Raw genomic sequence first — 21,373 nt, 5'->3', positions numbered from 1 at the left:
TTAAGTTAACTTTTTTTTTTTTTTTTTTTTTTTTTTTTTTTTTTTTTTTTTTTTTTTTGGTGCCTGTTACAATGATCTGGCAGATTGAGATTAGCAGTCCCATAGTTTGGCCACATATGCACATCATTTCATCATTTGGAACTGAGCTTCTTCAAATCAGATTTGTCATCATATAGACCCACTATCCTGCAGCAGCCAGACCCTGTTTACACATTTAGAATGGCAACATCCTGCCAGAATGACAGTATTTTTTTCATGTAATGAATATAGAAACAAAGATATTCAGTAAAATGCAACATAATTGTACACTGAAGTAAGTACAATATAGGATTTGGTGATCAGGCAGAATACTGAGAACTACAGCTTCTCAAACTGGCAATACCGACACTCAAAACACATTCAAAAGAAAAAAAAAGCAGAGCAGAGATGGAAATAGTTTTCCTTTAGGCATCTCCTGCAATATATCAACTGTCGGTTATAGTATAAATCTTAAAAAATCAAATTCCAAATGATGCTATAATATGTCAATAAGTGTTTGTAAGTACCTCAGCCACATAGCTAATTGCATCCTTCAAGTTGAGCTCATGGAAAACATTAAGGATTTGGTCTCTTGATTTTTGAGCAGACCTTCTCATCAGTATTTTTCTGAGGAATTTCCTATCAAAATTGGACCACCTGATAATTTAAACAAACTGTGTTAATGGCAAAAAGCAATTTTAGTTTCAAAGCATTTTTAATTTAGCATAAATTATATTTTTTGAGCTTAACACTTTGAAAAAAAGGGTGAACAGCAGAGTGTGAGGGATTTGTGTCTTGAAGCTTTTCAATTAGCACGTAAAGGAAGTCAAGGAAAAGCCTGCTACAAGACTTATGCAGCTGTTACAAAGCAATTAATCAGTTCACTTACCCAACACTACTACAAGAGAGCTATGATTACAATATCCCATTTCAGAGTCAGTAACACATTTTATACTTTGAGGGATCATGCTACCTTATTTTTCCACTTCTGATTATGTTTAATTTTCTTCCCTTGTTGGGAAAATAATCTGCTTTTCCCCAGGTGTATTGTAGGACAGCCAGACCAGAAAATCAGTTCAGAATAACAGTGCCCTTCCAGAAGCTCTACCAGGAGGCCTTATTTATGCCACTTATGTACACTGCTCTGGGGATGGTAGCCATGTGTATTTTCAATGATTTACACTTCCATGATTGTCTGATAGTAGTGTATCTGCCTTGTCATGTTTAGAGTCCAAAAGATTTAAGGCTGTTTTGCTTTCTTCTAACTTCCTCAGCACTTCATCTAAAAGGCATGAGACAGTTTTGGAGACTATTGCTCAGAATAACTCTATCCATCTCACCCAATGGCCATTTGGAGTTTACAGCTTTTGATTCAGATTGCGTAAACCTTTTTGTGTTAAATGTTATTCACATAATTGATAACTATTCCTCTTCTCTGGCCAGAACAACTGACCAACAGGCTCTAATTCAGGCTGCCACACCTGAACTCATCAATGAGGATGCTAGGGGTTGCCATTTCTTAATGGAAGCAGCACTTTCATGTACATCGAGTCCAAAAGGTAGGCTTAATATGGTCTCATTCAAAATAAATTAGTCATCAAACCACATACTCAACCATGAATCTACATTAAGCTACTCTTTCTGTTCTTACTCAAGGGGATTACTTTCTGACACGCAAGAAGTCACATGTTAATATGCCACTTTAAAAATATAGCTCTATCTTTGAGGCAATATATCAAAACTGGAGATGTATTTGCTTATATTATATATAGCCTATTGAAATTTATTCCTAAAAAGTAAACTACAAACTTAGACCACAAGAAAGAAGATCTTCTGAATGGAGTGCCTCAGGAAAATTCTTCACTGCATAAATGAATGAAGAGCAAAAGGAAGAAAGGAGATTTAGCAGGTCAAAACCGTGAGTGTTTGCACCTGTGAAATGACCTGACTCAAGGGAGAGAATGGCCTAACTTGAAATAACATTCTTAAGGATGGCCAGATTTAATGTCCTTTTTTCCACAGTCATTCATCTAGGTATGGAAGTGTGTCCATCTCAAGGGTAACTCTTCACATATATTTTAAAGGAAATGGTGTATCTTTCAGCTGAGTAATTCTGCTGCTCTTGAGATCAATCAACTATACACAGAGGGGACGGTTCATTATTGGTTTTAGACTAATAGGCTGAAACTGTCAGAGCAATTTCAGAGTATCCTCTGCCATAACCTTCAGAGGTGTTGAACACATCATTGTAGAGATAGAATAAACAGCTAGCATAGTTGTAGCTGAGGATTTTTAGTGCCTCCACACATAAATAGTGTTCATGGAATATAGTATTACAAAGAAAACCCAACATTAACATTCTAGGTGAAAACTTCTGCAAATAGTCAGTTCTCTAATCTTGAGAGAACGACCTCATATGTGAATTGAGGCACCTGCAAAGGAATGATCTGAACTGTGGAGGAGATTCTAGTAGTAAGGGGACAAAAACAGACTGTTTTGACATTTGCTGTATTTCCAGTATTTTCAGTATGTAACCTCTAACTACATTTAGCATTCTTGTTTTCCCTAGACTCACAGACTTAAAACGTTATAATGTGCAGATTATATTTCCTAGCAGTATTTCAAGATTCTAAATGGGTTACTACTTACTTGTCTCTCAGATAATGATGGCCTATTTGTCCAGAAATGTCTTCTATAGCAGAAAGAATGTGATCAAAGGCCTAGGAAAATGAGAGTGGAATTAACATCTTTACAGAAATTAAAAAGCATAATTAGAAAATAGCTCAATTTATTTCAAGTTAGACCAGGTAACTATGTAGAACAATTTTATACCTGTTAAAAAAAAAATCCCATTTACAGAAGTACTAATTACTATAAGCTTTTCTTCAAAGGTCCTGAACTTTCTAGCCAGTTCTTTATAAATCCACTAAGTATTCTTGAACTACAAGGGTCTCAATGAGTAGGTACTTAAACCCCCATTTTAACCTTCAATTTTGAAACTTTTATGTACTCATTTTGCTGTCTCCATTTCTGCCCTATGAAGTACATCTGCCACTATTGGTGTGGGTGGTTATTTCACTTGAACCATTTCCCTAGTGATTCTTTTTAAATGTTTCAGGAGTTCATAATCCCCTCAGAGTAGAAGGCACCATTCTTTTAATATCTAGGGCAAAATTTCATACTGAGTATATTAGATGGCTGATAGAAATCTGTAGGTTTATAACTCTTGATTCAAATCAAGGCAGCTGTGGGTACAATTTAGCCTTTTTCTGTGTATGGTTATTAACATTTCACTCTGAACATTGGAATAATTACTGCACAATATACCGGTGCTAGGTTTGGAACACCACTGCTGATATTTGGCACTGGTGAGGTTGTATCTCAAGTCCTGTGTCCAGTTCTGGGCCCCTCACTTCAGAAAACACATTGAGGTGCTGGAGTGTCCAGAGTAGGGCTGCAAAGCTGGGGAAGAGTCTGGAGCACAGATCCTGTGAGGAGTGGCTGGGGAGCTGAGGTTGTTAATCCTGGAGAAAAGGAAGCTGAGGGGAGACCTTATCACTCTCTACAATTGTCTGGAAGGAGGTTGTAGCCAGGTGGGTGTTGGCTTCTTCTGCCATGTCTCAAGTGAAAGGACAAGAGGAAATGGCTCTCAGTTGTGCTTGGGGAAGTTCAGATGAGATTTAAAAAAAAAAAGTTTTCACTGAAAGAGTGATAATCACTGGAATTATTTGCCCAGGAAGGTGGTGGAGTCACTGCCTCTGAAAGTGTTCAAGAACTGTCTGGATGTGGCACCTGGGAATATGATTTAGGGGTGGTTATGGTGGTGATGAGTTGGCAGTTGGACAGGATGTTCTTGAAGATCACTTCCAACCTTGATGATTCTGTGATGTCTTATAGTCTTCCATCCTTTAACCTATATCTATATTAATAGGTTATGTTTTCTTTTACTGAATGAAAACTTATGTTTCACACTTGTGTGTGAAAATGAATTGGAAAAGTTTGTGTTTCAAAATATTCCAAAAGAGTAAAGAAATCCAGGGACATACAACATTCACACTGAATTAAAACTATTGTCATTAATCTGATATTTCAGTATATAATTATTCTCTACTGGACAGCAGACTATCTTTCTATGTAATATGCAAGCTACAAAGCCTGCTATCCTACCTTTTCCAGAAATTAACAATTAACAATTTCCTTTTTGAGAAGGAAAAATAAATTTATTTGAACATACTTTGCCCTAGCAATCATCAATCATTCTCTTTTAGATGAAGAGAAAGACGCATACTCCATCTGTGCTGTTTCCCCAGTATTCCCACAGCCCCAATGAATTCTCTAGTGAAAGACCAGAACTTTCATATGAATATCCTCTCATAGGACTCAAACCAAAGAGAAACAGCAACTTAAAAATAATGTTTGAAATGTTTGAAGGATTTTGCTCTTGAAATTTGATAGGCCACTCCCTTACAAAAAAAGACATTTTCACTAACAATTTTGTTTTCTCTTAAGGTGCTCTGTAAAAATCCAAAAGATACCATGAGGGTTTTTTTTTAAATATCTTACTCTGCCATGAAGTTTCTCATTCAGTTTTGGTTCTCTGTGTTCAGTTTTCTTCACTTTCAGCCACTGCACCAAAGGTTTGATAGTCAGGCCCTAAGGATTGAAACATGACAATAAATACTTGGAAGTTCTCTTAGACTTTCCTCTAGCTGGGTTAACAGAAATAAAGCACATTTGTGTGTTCTTTGGTGGTTCTTATAGTTTCTCAGTTGATTTCTGTTCCTTCTAGAAGATAAAATAATGCAGTATCCTCAGCTCCTGTTACAAAAGTTTCAAAAGGCAGCTGTGGACCAATATATCATCTACTGGGAAAATATGGTAGTGGAAGAGTACAAGTGTTTCCTGTGCCACTGAATGTGGTATTTTCTGCACGAATCAGGAGTTTGTAGAAACAACTAAACTTTCTGCAATGCACTTCAGTAAAATACTGCAAGCTGCTATCTATTGACATATTTTCATTTAAATTACTGGTTTTTCATTCAGAAAGTGCTGTTTTGTTTGGATGTTAAATACTTTCTTGTCCCACTGCTTGCTGCTGTATTTTAAAACAAGGACTGAGGCTCAGATAGATCAGCTTACTGACGGTATATGCCCATTATAAGCACTGTTCCCTATAGTTATACACATGAGGTGAAGGATGTTTAATCGGATATTAACTTGGCACTATTAATACCAAGCAGCTAAGACTGAACAATTTTTAGCACAGAGGAAATTGTGTTTTGCCCCATGTGGTCCCACATGAAAACATAAAATAGGATCTTTGTTACTAAAATTACAAATTCAATTATGCTTTTGGTTCAGTGAAACAATATGCAACCTTCAGCTGAGAATTGCTTTAAGCATTCAGTACTTTTGGGGGACTCCTTCTCCTTGCAAGAAGCATGCTTAAGAAGGTAAGTTACCTGGAATATAACAGTAAAAAACACAACAATGATAGTTGTGCTGACAAACAGGTTTCTGTCTCCCACTTTATCCCCATCCAGAAGTGCAACAAGAGCAAAAGCAACTGCTCCTCGTAGTCCCCCATAGGACATCACCACCTGGTCTATTATCTCCAGCTGGACAGTTCTGTAGCGGTTAAGAATCCACGTCTGTATAACAACACCTGCAACAAACAAATGTCAGCATGTCTAGAAATACCCTTACAGAACATCAGTATCCCAACTGTGTGTAACAGAAATGCTGCCACCAGACTGCCTTTATAACAATCTACACCATCTACTCCCTCTTATCACTGTGTTGCCCACTTGGTGCCTTCTCTTTAAATCGAGCTAAAGGAATTAGGTGAGGCTGCTTCGGAGAGCCAGCAGCTCTTCTGAGAGTGCTGCCCTCTAGCACAGACACTCCAGGGGAAATTCTGCCGTGTGCTGACCTTGGAAATTTGTTAAGAAAGAATAGATTTTTTCTAACACTGTAACCAGTCTTACAGTGCACAGGGTCAGTTAACAGAAACACGTTACAACAGCACTGATTTAGGGAGTGTGGTACCCTTTGCAAATCACTGAAAATGACGTTTAAGTCATTGTCTTATGAAGGGTTGTTTAATTATGCTAACACTGTCTTCAGACCTACAGGTGAGATGCGGCCTGCTGTGGGAGACCTAGGGATCTAGCTGTCTCAATGTATCCCAGAACTCCCACCATACAGAGGGAAAACTTCACCACTCCTGTGACTGGCACAGCACGTGTCCCACTGCAGCAGGCAGGGGTGGTTAACCAGTGCAGAACAGATTCTTCTTTTTTCAGAGAACCTTGAACTTGTGCCAAGAGAATTGTCTTGTCACTGTAAGAAGGGCCTCTGGAGGAGGGGGCCTTGGAAATGCTACCAATTTGACTCCTCCAGAGGATGAGAACTGCAATTATGTCAATAATTGCACAACATCAGCAGGTATTTATTAATTTGTCAATGTCTAAGATCAATTACTTTAGTGGGTGCTTATTTTTATTGCCGAATATTTACTATTTACTTTTCACGTCTATTGCAGGATTGTTAACCACTCATTCGAGGAATACAAAAAGTGTCAAAGACAAGATATGGAAAGCTATTTTAAACACCTGAGGCACATTAACAGTTTTTGAGAGGCAGCTAAAAGAACAATGTTTGCAGACTATTTAGAAAAGGAGGGCAAGGAGCTAGGCGCTTCATTCCACTCAGGAGCTTCGACAGAATAAGAGCACAGAATCTAGGAAAACTGCTGGCTAGATCGATGTGTGACCTGTCATTTGAATTTAAGTCAAGAAAAACAGGCAAATAAGCTAGTTTAACTTATTCCCACAGGTAAGTACATACACCAAATTGCTGTGTGTGTTACTCTCTACAAGTACTTCATTCTACAACTTTTTTTGCAATTTTAGCAAAACTACAGGAGAACTATGTAGCTGGGCAAATCATTGTTGGTATTTAGAAATGTTTGCAAACTTATATAAACATAGTAAATTGACAGTAGGTAATCCCTACCTGCCCCAGCCTTATTTACTCAGTTTTTCATCAGTCCCTGAGAATTATAGATTAAACCAGAGAACCTGCAGTGTAATTATGTATGGTCTGATATCACTGTGTGCCTAAAACCTGAAGTCAACCATAACATTAGCTTAAGACAATCTATTTAGTGCCAAAATGAAAGAGCTGAAGGAAAGACGTGGCTGACAAGAGTCACATCTTTTGTTAGGCTGCAAGTTAAAGAACAAAGTCCGTTTTACTGGAAGATTTTGCCAGTACTATTTTCTGGGTCAACAAAGGTTAGCCACTGAACGCCTTGTGTTAACTGCTGGGCTACTCATGTCCTCACACATCATCAAAAATGAAATCCTGCTATATTTTCAGCATATGACGGAACTTACTGTAGAGCTTACTCTTCTACTCTAACCCAAACCCAACAATAAATTCAACTAAAATAGATAGAATATTTTAAAAAGAACAAACCTAGAGCTCCAAATGTTTTCTGGGGAGAGGGCTAAAGAGTATGTGATTGCATCAGCAGTACAATGCAAGAACAGGAAGGTCGCCCCCTTACCAATAACTCTATATACTGAGATGAAGACTAGAGTCAACAGAATAAAAGCTGTATTCCACGTCCATATATCTGGATCCACAGCTGAAATACCCAGGAACATGAAGATAATAGTTTCTGCTCCACTGGCCAACATTTTCATAGTATATCTCACAGTTGTAGAAGACTGTTCAGATATGTTAGCCTTGACATATTTCTGGCAGCAAATGCCACAGAAGGTTATCCTAGAGAAAGAAGCAATTGTTCAGAAAATATCTGTTACAACATTTAATATTATTTCCATCTGTCTGTCACATAGTGATAAAAGCCCGCCATTAATTCCTAAGAAAAGATACACTCATTTACACTTGTGGAGCCTACCCTAGGTAAAAAGCATATCTCAAACATACATGCTGATGTGTCCTCAAGTGGCCTGAAGACAGCATTTCATTAGAACATAACAGACTGTAATTCTCTTCAGGTTACTATAGTGCTTTCAATGCAAACCTTGTTTTAAAACTTGTTTACATTAGACATAATCTTAAACTAATGCTCTGTTTGGAGAAAGATTTTCAGACCTTGAATATACTTACTGTATCATCTACAAACATGACAAGCAAAACTGAAAAGTATGCCAGGAATCAATGGATACTAAGAGAAGAAAGGCCACAGAGGTACTCAAGCCAAAACAGGCAACATTTAGGCAAACCTTAATGGCCAGAGAGAGACAGAGAATAGTGACATTCACACAGTGCCTTAGAAAAATATTGCTTTAGTTTCAAATTATAGGGAAAGATGTCAGCACAAATAGACAAATGTTAAGTTTGAAGTATTATTAATAACAGAGAGGAAAGAGTCGTGTCTGTATTTTGCAAAGGAATTCTCCCATTGCTCAGCAGATACTGGGAAGGCTGAATGACAGTATTTGCAAACTATAATCTAGTGCAGTGTGAACATAGTATTACCCAGCATAAACTTAATGAGTGTCGTATTCAATAGTTGTCCCATATAATTTAGGTTTTCCTTTCAATGTTTTTAAAAAACATATTCCATTCTCATCCCCTTCATAGGCAGTAATAAAAAGAGACTTACGCTAAGATGGCGGAAAGAGAAAGCATCTCTGCTGTGAGGTAGGACAGGTAGGAAATTATAAACACAAATCCAGGTTCAATGATCCTCACGTGCTTGGTGAAACGACTGACCAATGAGAGTAGGAATGCAAAGAAAATGCCAACCAGTGTCCCACCGAGGCTCACCACAAAGAATGACACTGAAAAACAAAACACCTAACGCAGCTTAAACCATAGAAATATAATGGTTTGAACCAATTCTCTTCCAGAGAGAGGACAGCAAATGGCCAGTAAATCACAGAAAAATTTGGAGGACATGTCAAATTCATTTCTAGGCTCAAGACTTTTGAGCACTTGGTACATGAATGTAGCATGCTGTAGAAAAACATGCTACTTCTGTTATGCCTTACCATTTTACTTTTATTCATACCTGCTGCATTTCTTTGTACTATTTTTTCCCATGGTCTGTAAACAAATGTTTTTATAAAAGCATATTATAGAATATGACAAAGTCTCTATTAAAACATTTATTCATAAGATAATTTAGTTTTATGCAATGCTTGGAATGGGAAATAGTGACTAAATTTTCAGGCAAAATTTTTTGATAGTTACTGGCAAACATTACTTGATGGTGATCAGTGATAAGGAGCGGCAATGCCTGTGTGCAATCTTGGCTTTCCTGGAATGCAGGGAGAGCATAGGCTGAAATTAAGGAATTGCTATTTAATACAAAGAAAAGATATATAGCTGTCAGGTTTGGTGGTCTCAACCAATGGGTTGAGACTCCACGTCTGTTGAGTCTCCTCAAGAGAAAACAGATCTGATTAAATTTCCCAAATATTCAGGAATATTTATTTATTTATTTATTTTCTTAAGACATTTGCCTATGTCATGCGAGTGTATGAATATGAGTAATAATGGAAAGGGCTGAAAAATAAGTTGCCAATACCATAATAATAATATTTTGTTTAAAATAGTGCGTATATACACCAACTGTGTGAGACAGAATTCACTTCTACGCACCTATGCCTTTGAGACAGTCAATCCCTGTCACATTCGTTGCACCCATTGCAACAAAAGAGTCAAACACATTGTACAGCACCTGGAAAGAAAAGTAGACTAATTTAATAATTGCTCCTGAATCGAGCCTATTAAAATAATCTCCTTAGGGGCCTCAACATTATAAAGTCTGAAATTGTGTTTGACCGAGGGAAATTCTGTCTGGAGGGAGAATTTTAATATTTTCTCAAAATAAAAGAAATGTGGTGGGCCAAGAAGAAAACAAACAAACAAAAAAAACCCAAACAGAAAACCTCACAACATTACACTTCTCACTTCAATATGGCCCCTATGTATAAAAAGTATTGTTATATAGATGTTTTTTCTAAAGCAATTCTCGCTGCAAACCCCAGGTATTTGAAAGATTCATTTACTCACATCTATAAGATAAATAAGATGCTTAATAAGACAATAATAATATGCTAATAATAAGATACTGAATTGAAATATGTTGAACATATATGAGTTGAACATAAAAGAGAATATAATAATTGTGCTAAAACTTTTTAAATAATTGACTAACAGTGATATAGCTGATAGTAAAGAATCCACCTTATCCATACCTGTGCCTAAGGAGGTTTATATGAGCATAATTTTTGAGACATGCCAATTTAATTTGCTCTTAGTTCCTCCAGTGGTGAAGGAGGACTTTACTATGGCTTTCTCAGCTCTCCTTGTTCCAGCTAAACTTGATTATTCTTATTGTATTTGCCCAGTCACGGTATACAGGTTACTTTTTTTTCTGTCGCAGTAGTCTTTTACATATTTATGTTTAAAGAATGCTATACCATCCACTTTCTTCTGCCTTCCAGTCTTTCCTTTTTCAAGGTAGTAACTGCACTGTTTCAAATTTACTCATAAGCTGTGCTTTCTAGCTCTGGATCATACTTGCTCTTCTGTTTTTTTTGTCAGTGAACCATCAAACTTGCTTTTATTTGTTGACTTGTGTTCATTTCACAGTAACAAAAACTCCTTTCCTTCTGAAAGCCAGTGATGTTGATACTTGAGTTCATCAGAGGTTTATTTCAATATTTGTTTCTGGCAATGCCCCAGAAGTACTAATGCTACTGATATCCAAGGGCAGTTAAGTTTCTCTGGAAGCCATACCGTCATTTTCAAACTCATGTGAACTTATAGGCTGCTGCCAATGACCTTGGAGTGCTTTGTTGCCTTGGCTGCAAAAACTTAAGTCACTGAGCCTCATGAACCTGTCTTACCCTTCCTTGCAGACAGGCAGGTGCAGGAATAGGAAATGATCCAAAAGTGAACTGAAGCTGCACAGCAACTTGGTTGCATAGCATCTTTCTGCCTTAGGACTTCTGGATCCCTGACCACTAACACTGCGCTACAGAACTATTGACAATTTTATTCTGGGGAAAAAAAAAGTGTGAAAAGAAAAGGTGTTTCAATCAAAATAAAATAATTCCAGATTTCTACTGATAGTTTTAAGTCTATTAAAGACTTTCTAAATTTAAAAAATGTTTGAAAAAAAACCCAAAAACCCATACAGAAACTTTCTAAAATGTCACACTTCCCCCCCCCCCCCAAATTGACTCTTTGTTATATATCTGCTTGATAAAAATCTGATCAAAGTAAAACTGAGGGAGCAGGCATAAACATTTTCAAGACTATTCTCTCTCTCACTAGCTGAGGTATGCATATAATTATGGGCATAACACAAATATGGAGAAAAATGTTTGTGCATTTAAAGAACAACAGGAAAGGAAGGCTTAAAATCCCTGGAACTAATTTCATTAAGTTGTGAAAGCCCTACTTAAACAGCAAAGGCAAATAGAACATGCATCCCTGAAACTTCATTTGAAGTATCCAGCCAGGATTGTGTGTTTTATGTCACTTACCAGATCCAAATAACTTTCATGCTCAAACAGCTAGTGTTTGTGAGCAAGACAGAAAACACCATGAGCTGCATTACAATAGCCCATGAGTAGACACACAGAGAGTACAGCGTTTCTTAAAAGAGGAAAACACACTTCAGAAGAAATCCCCTTGAATTGGTTTGACTTTGGGATATATAATTTACTTACCACAGTTACAGCATCATTCAGAAGTGATTCTCCAAAAACAATGATGAATAGAACTTCATTGACATGGACTTCTTCAAACACTGCCAGAACAGCTACAGGATCCACGGCAGCAATTAAGCTGCCAAAGAGGAGGAACTCCAGTAGCCCAGATTTCATTTCACCTTCAAAAACAAAGTAAACAAATTATAAGCAGAATCATCTCTGTATAATCAATAGTAATGACAGACTGGAATATTACAGATATTGCCAAATACTGGAAAAAAGATGCCAAGCTATCAACTTAAAAGCATGTTACAGTGACTACTTAAAAATTCTACGCTGAGTCGTGTTGTATCCTACAAGTTATGTTGGATTCAGCATGGGCCCATGTGGGTCAAAGTTGTTTCTGAGAGCAGGACCAGTACTGGCCTGTCCTTGTGGATCTAAGCTGGCTTTCTATTTGTGTGTGGCATCTAACCTGACTTTGTCCAACTTGACTGAATTATTATCTAACTTGACTAAATTATCCCAGGATAACTGAGAACTCAGAAGATATTAAGAGGGCCATACCAGCACTTCTGAAATAATGTTCCAAAATATTTCATGTCACAGGTCAAATTTGACTTTTAGTCATTAAGAACTGCTGCAGTGGTGTCTAACTGCATTCCATACAGCTGAACACAAATTATGGCCTCCTTACTCACTGGTAGGTATGGTCAAGTCACTTGTTCCCAAATTAGAATTCATGAGGTGTCTGCAAGTGGACCAAAAGAATAGATGTACCTTAGCACGTTTGGGTTGTGTTTGTGTAGCTGCTTAGGAATTTTGGCAATGATTTCAAAAGTTTTGAAACTACAAAACTCTGTTGACAGTGCAACCCAGTATTTTTTTAACTTTCTTTTAGTTATTAAGGTTATTTTGTTCAGTTATGCAAACAGACCGACACAAGCATTCATGGTCATTTTAAAAGTAGCAGAAAAGGCAGAGCCACAAAAATCGCTTTGCTCAGCTTCCTAAATACCTTGCAAAATCTACCCTCTTCATGAAATCAAGAGTGGTGACCCAGTCATTTTTTCTGGGGACAGGATTTCTGAACAGTAAAATTCCCTTTGTGTTCATTAATGGATGCAGGAGGAAGCAAGGTTCCTTAAGAAGTTATGGTGCCAAAAATTGTGTGAGGAATAGCAGAGAAGGAACATGTTGAGAATTCATTCATTAAAACTCAATGCAGAGGCTTATGCCCAAAATTATCAGGCATGATTTCTACAGGTAAAGAGGAAATTCATCTCATTAAATGGTTTTGAAGCATGAGTCAGACAATGACAGTCAGTAGCCGTAGCCACAGGATCAGTAGTGCCTGTAAGGTACCTCCAGAATCACATGGCCACCCCTCTAAAAAGAACTCTGAAAGGTAATTTTTCAAATTCAATATCATTTGTGCTTCGAATGTAATTGAAACAGAAACCAGATTCCAAATATTTTTGATACAAAATGGCATAGGCTTATTTACTCAAGAAAAGGATACTTGTATGGGCAGTCAGAGAGATGAGTAGACAACATCCTGTTATTTGTGACAATGCCCAATACTCTAGTGGAACTGCAGATGTATATATTCTCTTAGCTGATATCTGCCAGTCAGAATATCTACATGGTTTCCTTATAGTTTGTAGGCATCTTGGTATGGCCCTGAAAACAAATTCATAGCTTGCACAGACGTATCCCTAACTTATTTTTTCGCAAAGATATATAGTCTTGTTCACAGTTAGGCATATCCAGCTGACAACAAAGACTGAGCCTATCAGTTTTATCGTGCAAGTGGGGTTGAGACAGTGACCTTAAGTCTGTGCCAAAAATTCTGAGACCAGCCTTGAACCTAAATCTAAGCAATGGTTCCACCAAATGTTGTCCTTCTCAGGCAGGCCTAAGGAAGGAACAAGCCCAATGACAATAACTATCAGATATCAGGGTATAATAGAACACAAGGTTTGAAAATAAATTGGCTCACTAAGATTACTTATCTTTTTTATGTGTTACCAATTATAATCATTGGTACATTCTTTGAAGACTTGTAAAGCTAGTAAGCAAATATTTATGGGGAGATTAGGACACATCTGGAATTCCTACAAAGCACTGTCAAGAGGCCTGGAGTTTCTAAATCATTTTCATTTAGAGTAATAACAGCAGTTATTTTCAATTGGTACATGACCATGGCTTCCTCCAGCTCATCAGTGACACCTGACCAAGATAAATTCACTGGGCCCAGTATAAGACTTTTAGACATACTCAGCATGTTGCAGCTATGACCTCGATTGTACAGGAAAAACTATTTTAAGCATTAGTCACAACCACAATACTGCAAGTGTTAGTTCTCCAGCAGATGATGAACAGTTCACTGCAATCAGCCTGGAAGACCTAGTATTACATAATTCTTCCTATTCTGTGGAAGTAGACCGATATAACTGATGGTTAACAGCTAATGTGTTAATCTTTTCATTTCAGTTCTAAAGAAGGATTTCTTCTTCATTATCACCTTCTCCATTTTCCTTCTGCAAATTATAGTATCTACAAGGGTATTGAATGCCAGCAAAGAGATGTTTTTATGTTTATTTTTGTAGGAAATCTATGCAATGCAGTTTGGATTATGCACTCCTATACTGATGGACAGTACTACAGGCCCATTGAATGGCAAAGCTAGAAGTCATTTGGTTTTAGTTCATCTTAGTCTGTAGTGGATTTACGTTTCTACATTTTAGTGATACTATGTTTAGCATTATTCACTTCAATTGTAGAACAAGTAGGATAGAAACAAAAAATGCCATAGAACTTCAACCAGAAGTTACCATGAACTCTTCTAGAAATTCAGTAATTCAGCATTCTCCTATCTTCAGCAACTAACAACAGCAAAGTTTCTCACTAAGTGTGGTGGTTAGATCTTGTTGAACTCTTGGAGGTCAATAAAATAGATTTAGTGGATTAGTAAGTCTGTGTCATGTAGATATTTTAGACTCCTACTCAGCTTTGCTGGAGAATGACATAGTTTGAATCAGGGACAGCCTTCTCTGGTCTTTTTCACAGCTGAAATTAGAACTCTAGTAGGTCTTCATGGCAAAGACAGGTCCCCACAGTATACCAATAATGCTCTTTCTAAATATTAAAGTTCACCAGGCATGTCAGTTTATTGTTCGCCTTTATTAACATCCCTATATTTCTCTTGTAGAGCTTTAGCTGTGACCTGTGGTAGGGGCTGATTCCCCTGTGTAGCTGTAAGCTCAGAGTTCTAGTATACACTGTCACTAAAATATTTACATACTGACGAAGCAGAGCATGTAATCATCAAATCCAGTTTTTGCAGTTAGTCAAGAGTTGTTTGTAGATTGGGGGGAGAAAAATTTAGGTGAAATTTTCACCTAAAATAAAACTTTTTTGAAAAACAGTCAACTTTTCCATTTTGCATGTTGTGAGAAAATCAATCCTTTCCCTGTAATGACTTATAGCAACATATTTTTTAAAGTAATTATCACAGATTATATTTCCCAGAACAGGATTTTAAGAAAATACTTTTGGTCATATTTCTTAAGTTGTTACAAGCATCTTGGATATTTAAATAAAGAAATAATTTTCCAATCTGCAGTAGCAATATCCCTGTGTCTTGGGTTTTGTAACCAAAAAGAAAAAAAAAGTTATTCTATCCCATCTTTTGAAACCCAGTTGAGGAGGTGTTTTTTTCTTTATCTGTTGTAACTCCAGGAGGGAGGGTGCAACTGCCTTTCTGATAACAAGCCAGCTGTTAAAACTAAGTAGGGGATTGTTTCTTACCTCTGCTCACCCTCCCATTCCCTCTGGGGGATATCTTTTGTTAATGGACCATTAAAGCTCACCAATGACATGACACACTACATCATCTCATTGTAAGATGCTCTACCCAGGGTGGAGGAGCCAAACCATTTCCATCTAGATAAAAAGGAGCCACAAGTGTCACCAGACATCCAGTGTTCCCATGGGACTCCCAAAGGAAGACCGGACTCATCTCTGGACCCTTTTTCTCTACACTACAGGACCATCTCTACTTCCAACAGGACCACTCCAGGAGGGCTTACTTTTGGACTGTTTCCAACACCCTGACCAACAGGGTGTCAGGTTGTATTTCTGACTCTGTCAGGGTTTTTCTAGAATTTCTTTTTTGTTTGCTTGCTAATACTTTTGTACTACAACATTTTTACTTTTAATATCCCTAGTAAAGAACCGCTGTACCTATTCCCAAAATCTTTGCCTGACAGCCTTTTAATTGCAAATTTATAATAATTTGGAAAAAAGGGGCCAGGGAGGGGGGGGGAGGGTCTTACATTCTCCATTCCAAGGCAGACTCCCATCTGCCCTGGCAAATACCTGTCTATCTAAACCAAGACACCCTGTCATATATTTTCTTGCTGAAAACCTGATTTTAATTATGAATGTGATATTGTGGATGAAATACATTGCTTAAAGCACAGTAAACCTCTTATCTACCTAAAAAGTCAAAGATTTTTATATCTGAGCAGTCACCTTTGTATCTTCTAAAGAAAATACTGTGTCTTCTATAGTAAGAGTTATAATAAGGTAAATCTAAAATGTATCAATCATAGCTGCTAATATTAAAAACATCTGCAATTACTTAACATGAGTCTTAAATGAAAGTCTGTAGAGATTAACTACTGTTGTTCTGTGCCTATTCTAGCAGCCCTGTGCCCTTTTATCTCAGTGTAACTAATACAAAATGTGTCTGAGAATCATAGAATAGTTTGTGCTGGAAGGGACTTCTTACACTCTCCAGTTCCACTACCTGGGACACCATCTGGTTGCTCAGGCCCCCATTCAACCTGGCCTTGAACACTTCCAGGGATGGGGCACCCACAGCTTCTCTGGGAAAAGCACAAGCAGTAGGAAACCCACACTTTTTGGATTTATGGTCTAGGAAATCATTCATCAGCCACCCTTTCAAGCCCCTTTGGACTGCTCCCATTAAAATTGCTTCTTTTTGTTCTTTTTATTTTTTTTTTTTTTTAGTAAGACATCTGCTACTTCATTCTGTAAAACTTAAGATTTTCAGTTACAATTTCCAGACTCAGAAAATGCAAAAGAGATATGTAGATCATTCATGCATATATACCCACTCAGTAGCCACTTAATATTGGGTAACACTTTTTATAAATAACACTTAATTGCAATAACATTAAATACAGTAATAACATTTATTATTAAATAACACTAAATATAACACATAATACTAAAGCTGACTTCAGGAAGACACTTCCATTTCAGAGGAACCTTTAAGGTTTCTATCACTGCAGAAAGAAACAAGCCCTTTAGTGTGTATTTTTTTCCAGATGTCCATTAGCAGAAAGAATCCTTAGCTTTATCCTGAGAGTGTACACACACATTTAGAGCCGGACAATATGAGACATGGATTTCAAGTAGCTTTTATGCTTTCCTTAGGGAAGATTTTTCAGGTCATTCTTAAATTTGATAAAGATATTTCAAACTGCTCCCATTAAAATTTAATTTTTCTGCTGGAGAGAGCTGTTAAATTGTAATTTATCACCCATCTAACAGTATCTACAGTGTTGTTCATAATTGTGCCTTCAGAGATCAAACTTACCCATTATTCCTGTCAGATAGACACCATAGAGAGAGAAACCAGTTGTGGCAGCATTCCAGACTGTCCCAATGACAGCATACAAAAGGATGGAGCCAAGATTTCCAAAGAACAATCTATTTGGCATAAAATATCCAGCATCCAAAACAATGGGGGGCAGTAAATAGAAGAAAAATACAGTTGGTGTCAGGGAGAAGGAGGCAATGTGATCTGCTGCCCATACAATGCCACCGAGGAAAAGACCAAGGACAATCAGCAGAGCACTTTCTGGAACCACCCGAGTGACTTTGTGGGACAAGTGGAAAACTGTAAGGAAACACAAAAACAGTGAGTCAGAAATGAAATGGAGAAACCATTTGAGCAACAACTGTTGTGAGCTGGCAATTTTGATTCCACACAAATTTTCTGCTTTCATTGTAGTTACACCCAAAAGCGTGCATGGAATTCTTGGGATACAAGCACTCATAGAACTAAAAAAAAAAAAAAAAAGTCAATCTTCAGATTTTTTCCCAGCGTATTTTAACTTACATGAAGCCAATATTCCATGACATTTATATCCTTCATTGGATTATCTTCTCTTAACAAGATCTGTCTAGGGAAAGATGATGTTCTGTGCAAAGCAGTAAGTGCGAGGCTGAAAAGCGATAGGGAAGTCCTGGAAAGGTATGACATCAGGGTTTATTTCTGTATCTATAAATACACATCCAGCCTCCTAATGATTCTCTTTAAAAATGATCAGTTTATTAACAGGCTTATTGGAAGATGTGATAAGGATGCTGAAAGGAAAACTAGTTTCAAGACAACTCTTTTTAAATTTATAAAAATATTCTGAAAATGTAGCCTGCAGCAGGAACAGAATGAAGCTTGTATCATGGGAGATCCCTTTTGAGCCTTTTCTTCAAGATGTCCTTAATGAGGATTTCTCATAAATCAGAGGCTTTCTGAAGGAATGAAGATTTTAGCAGTTCCTTCAAATATGTATTTATGGGGAATGGTTCTGCAACAGGCTGCTTTCTTTTGTATAAGGTGTCATGAAATTTGTATGTTACGATAGTCTGTAAAATCTGTTAATAAAGACGAACAGTATATGGTATCTATCACAACAAAATATGCAATGGTATGGTATGATAAAACTATTAAATTAGCCAATAGTTAGAAGGAGGGAAAATTACTGAGTGCCATGAGCAATTCTAAAGAGGCAGAGAGATGGCACAACCAGACAGAAAAAACGGACTCTTCAAGGTGACAGAAACACAAATAAGACAGCAAATCCGTGTGGCAGCATATATTTATAGTGCATTTGTTAGGTATCAGATAAAAGAAAATAAAAAAGCAGAGAGAAGAGAGAGAAGTCAAGTCTACAAAGAAAGATGGAACATAAAATAGGAGGAAGAGGCAGAAGTGTTTGATAATAAGTAAGGACGGGAGGTTTAATTTGACTTTCTCGGGATTTCTGTAAGTTTGTCCTTCACTTTATCTTAAGTAATTATATGTCCCAGATGGCCTGAACCCTGGTACTTTGTGAAACTGACCTAATAAATGTGGCTTTACTTATATAGCTTTGTGTTGAAAATGTGAGTTACACTTCAGGAAGAAAATGTTAGTAAAAGCCACCAAGTTTCTCCTGGTTTGAACATCAGCTGTGTTGAAGCCGTTGCAATGCTAACGCAATTTAGCTGAGAACTAGCTTGGACAAGAACCTATCATTATGGATTCCAGACTCTTAAGCCATAGTGGAAGAATCCTTCCTATGACCATGCAGAGGTCTTAGACCAGCTTACTTTACTGAAAGACCTTTGTTTTTCTTCCCATCCAAGTATTTGTCCTTGTCAAACATTTACTAGTTACATTTTAGAGTGTTTTAAAGGCCCCACTCCTGAACTGTCCGCTTTTGCCTTGGCTGCATCTACACAGGCACCGTCTACCATTACAGCAGCCCCAAAGTAATGTGGTTCCTTAAGCCATAGAACCTTCATGGTCTCATCAGAATAAAAAAACATGAAAGGAAAAGTGACCACAGCCTCCCTATGTCAATAATGATCATGAATGTAGATGTTCCTGAGTGTCTGCAGAAAAGACTTGAAAACATGTTAGAACACAGCTAAAAAGTGGGATTAATACAAAAGCAATCAGACATGAAAACAAACTGCATTCAGTGAAGCTGACTAAACCGTGGCAGCTGTCTATGTCATCAGTGTCAAGTAATCAAGAGATGAATAACACTTCTCAGAAACAAACACAGGTTTTTCTGTTAGTTTCCTCTCTTTGTTATAAAATCCCTTGGGCTTGCATTAAAAAAAGAAGAAGAGAGAGGAAATTAAATGAAGAAAAATAAACTGCTAAATAAAATAGCTGCTATTCCATGTGTACAAATTGTGGCATTTAGCTTCTTTCCTACTAGTCATTCTTGATTCCTTGAATTTCCAGTCAGTGAATTATCAACTAATTTATCACCTCACAGAGAGGGGATTATCTCCTTATCCCTGAAAATGAATGTTGCTGAGCTAGTCTTACTAAACAAAGTCTGTTTTTCCTACTCTTAGCAGATAAGCCCTGACTACAAGAAGGTAAAGTTAAAAAGTTAAAATGAACCTGTGAAGACTTTTCAAAACTAAGCATTTGGAAAAAAAAACCCAATGCCCAGCTAAAATTCCATATTATGCAGAATTCTCCCCTTTACAATCATAACCAGTTTTGCATGCTGGGAAGTCAATCTGGTTTTGGTTGCAGCATTGTTTCCTCCTAAAAGTTGCATTTTCCCAGTGAATCAGGTCTGTCTTATCTGTCTCTGTTCCCTTTTAACTCCAACCCACTGATTATCTGCACCAGATTTTAATACTATCAGCAACAAATTCTTCTATTCTGTTAGTTTAAGGATGCAGGCCTTGGACAGGAAAGTTATTGCATAAATGAGCTCTTAGAGAAGCCTCTTTTAATTTTTGTATTCGGCCCAACCAAAATCTGAAAACCAGACTGTATTTGTTTTAAGATAACTGCCTGGCTAGCTCTTCAGGCAGTTAGCATGCTATATGATTAATGGAAATATGTCTCTGAGCATAGAAATATGTAAAAGGAAAATATCACAACTGATGAAATTCAATAAAATAGCTTTGGACTGAAATACAATTGGAACTGAAATTAATGTTTGAGCTCATATTTGCATCTCCACAGAGTGAATTTTTTTTTTTGGCTATGTGTATAAAATGTATTTAATCAAGACTGTACATTATGCATAGTTATTACATTTGTAGAATTTGATATAGATTCATTCCAAGTTCACTCCTAAGTATTTATTTTTGCAATTCATTATTCTGAAGCAATGTCTCTGATGTATCCTGAGAGTATTACAAACTCACATAATGATAGGACTTTCATTTCATAAAGCTTGCCTTTACCTGTCTAAAAGAGATCCAAAAACTGTCCCACAAAATGAATTGTGTCCCTTTGACAAAGTAGAACTGGAGACTTTAATTACACCTAAATGTCTAGCATGACTAAGTGTTTCACCTGTCTGAGGAGCAGAATACAATCCAACAAGGTTTGTAAACTCCTAATGGACAAGGAGTTCAGTTTGATTCTGATGTGAAAGCAATTTCAACTATCAGGAAGGAGGATAGCATGCAGTGCTGCTCAGATAAATTACTCTGTGATGGACCCAGAGATGAAATTGTCTACTTTCACTGCTCTTAATAAGGAAAAGTACATTATCGTATTTTAATGAAGAGAGGGAAAGAGTAAAGGAAGAACACCTGTAGACAGTTCATGGCATAAAGAAATAACTGTGCACGAGGCAATTTTGTGATCTATAAATTTTAACATTTAACATGTTAACATTTAGCATTTGGAATTCTTCTCCCTAATTCTAGATAGAGTATTAATGAAAAAGTTAAACATATGCCTCCCTTCCAGTACATGCTATACCTGGTTTGAAAGTGGGTTGGACTGGTTACTGGGTAAAGTGTTCAAATTCAAGCTGAGCATCACCAAATTAAAAGCTTTCTACAAAATTAAGAAACAGTTT

At 37.1% G+C, this 21,373-nt stretch overlaps 1 protein-coding gene across 1 annotated transcript in view; it reads right to left on the bottom strand.

Annotated features, from left to right (window-relative positions):
• The window catches only part of SLC9A3 (solute carrier family 9 member A3), a 50,562-nt gene that overhangs the window by 7,953 nt on the left and 21,236 nt on the right, over positions 1–21,373 (bottom strand). The window contains exons 2-10 of the mRNA XM_066202153.1: positions 17,356–17,658; positions 11,742–11,902; positions 9,661–9,739; positions 8,660–8,837; positions 7,592–7,812; positions 5,481–5,683; positions 4,582–4,671; positions 2,668–2,738; positions 546–675 (exon numbers count right to left, since the gene is read on the bottom strand). Coding sequence (XP_066058250.1) covers positions 546–675; positions 2,668–2,738; positions 4,582–4,671; positions 5,481–5,683; positions 7,592–7,812; positions 8,660–8,837; positions 9,661–9,739; positions 11,742–11,902; positions 17,356–17,658 — 1,436 coding nt within the window. The remainder of the gene's footprint in view (positions 1–545; positions 676–2,667; positions 2,739–4,581; positions 4,672–5,480; positions 5,684–7,591; positions 7,813–8,659; positions 8,838–9,660; positions 9,740–11,741; positions 11,903–17,355; positions 17,659–21,373) is intronic.

The sequence above is a fragment of the Chamaea fasciata genome, unplaced genomic scaffold (genome assembly GCF_029207755.1).
Source record: "Chamaea fasciata isolate MVZ Bird 193981 ecotype frontalis unplaced genomic scaffold, bChaFas1.0.hap1 SCAF_1, whole genome shotgun sequence".
In the NCBI taxonomy this organism is placed as follows: domain Eukaryota; kingdom Metazoa; phylum Chordata; class Aves; order Passeriformes; family Sylviidae; genus Chamaea; species Chamaea fasciata.
The sequence above is the reverse complement of the archived record's forward strand: the minus strand, read 5'-3'. Positions and strand labels throughout refer to the sequence as shown.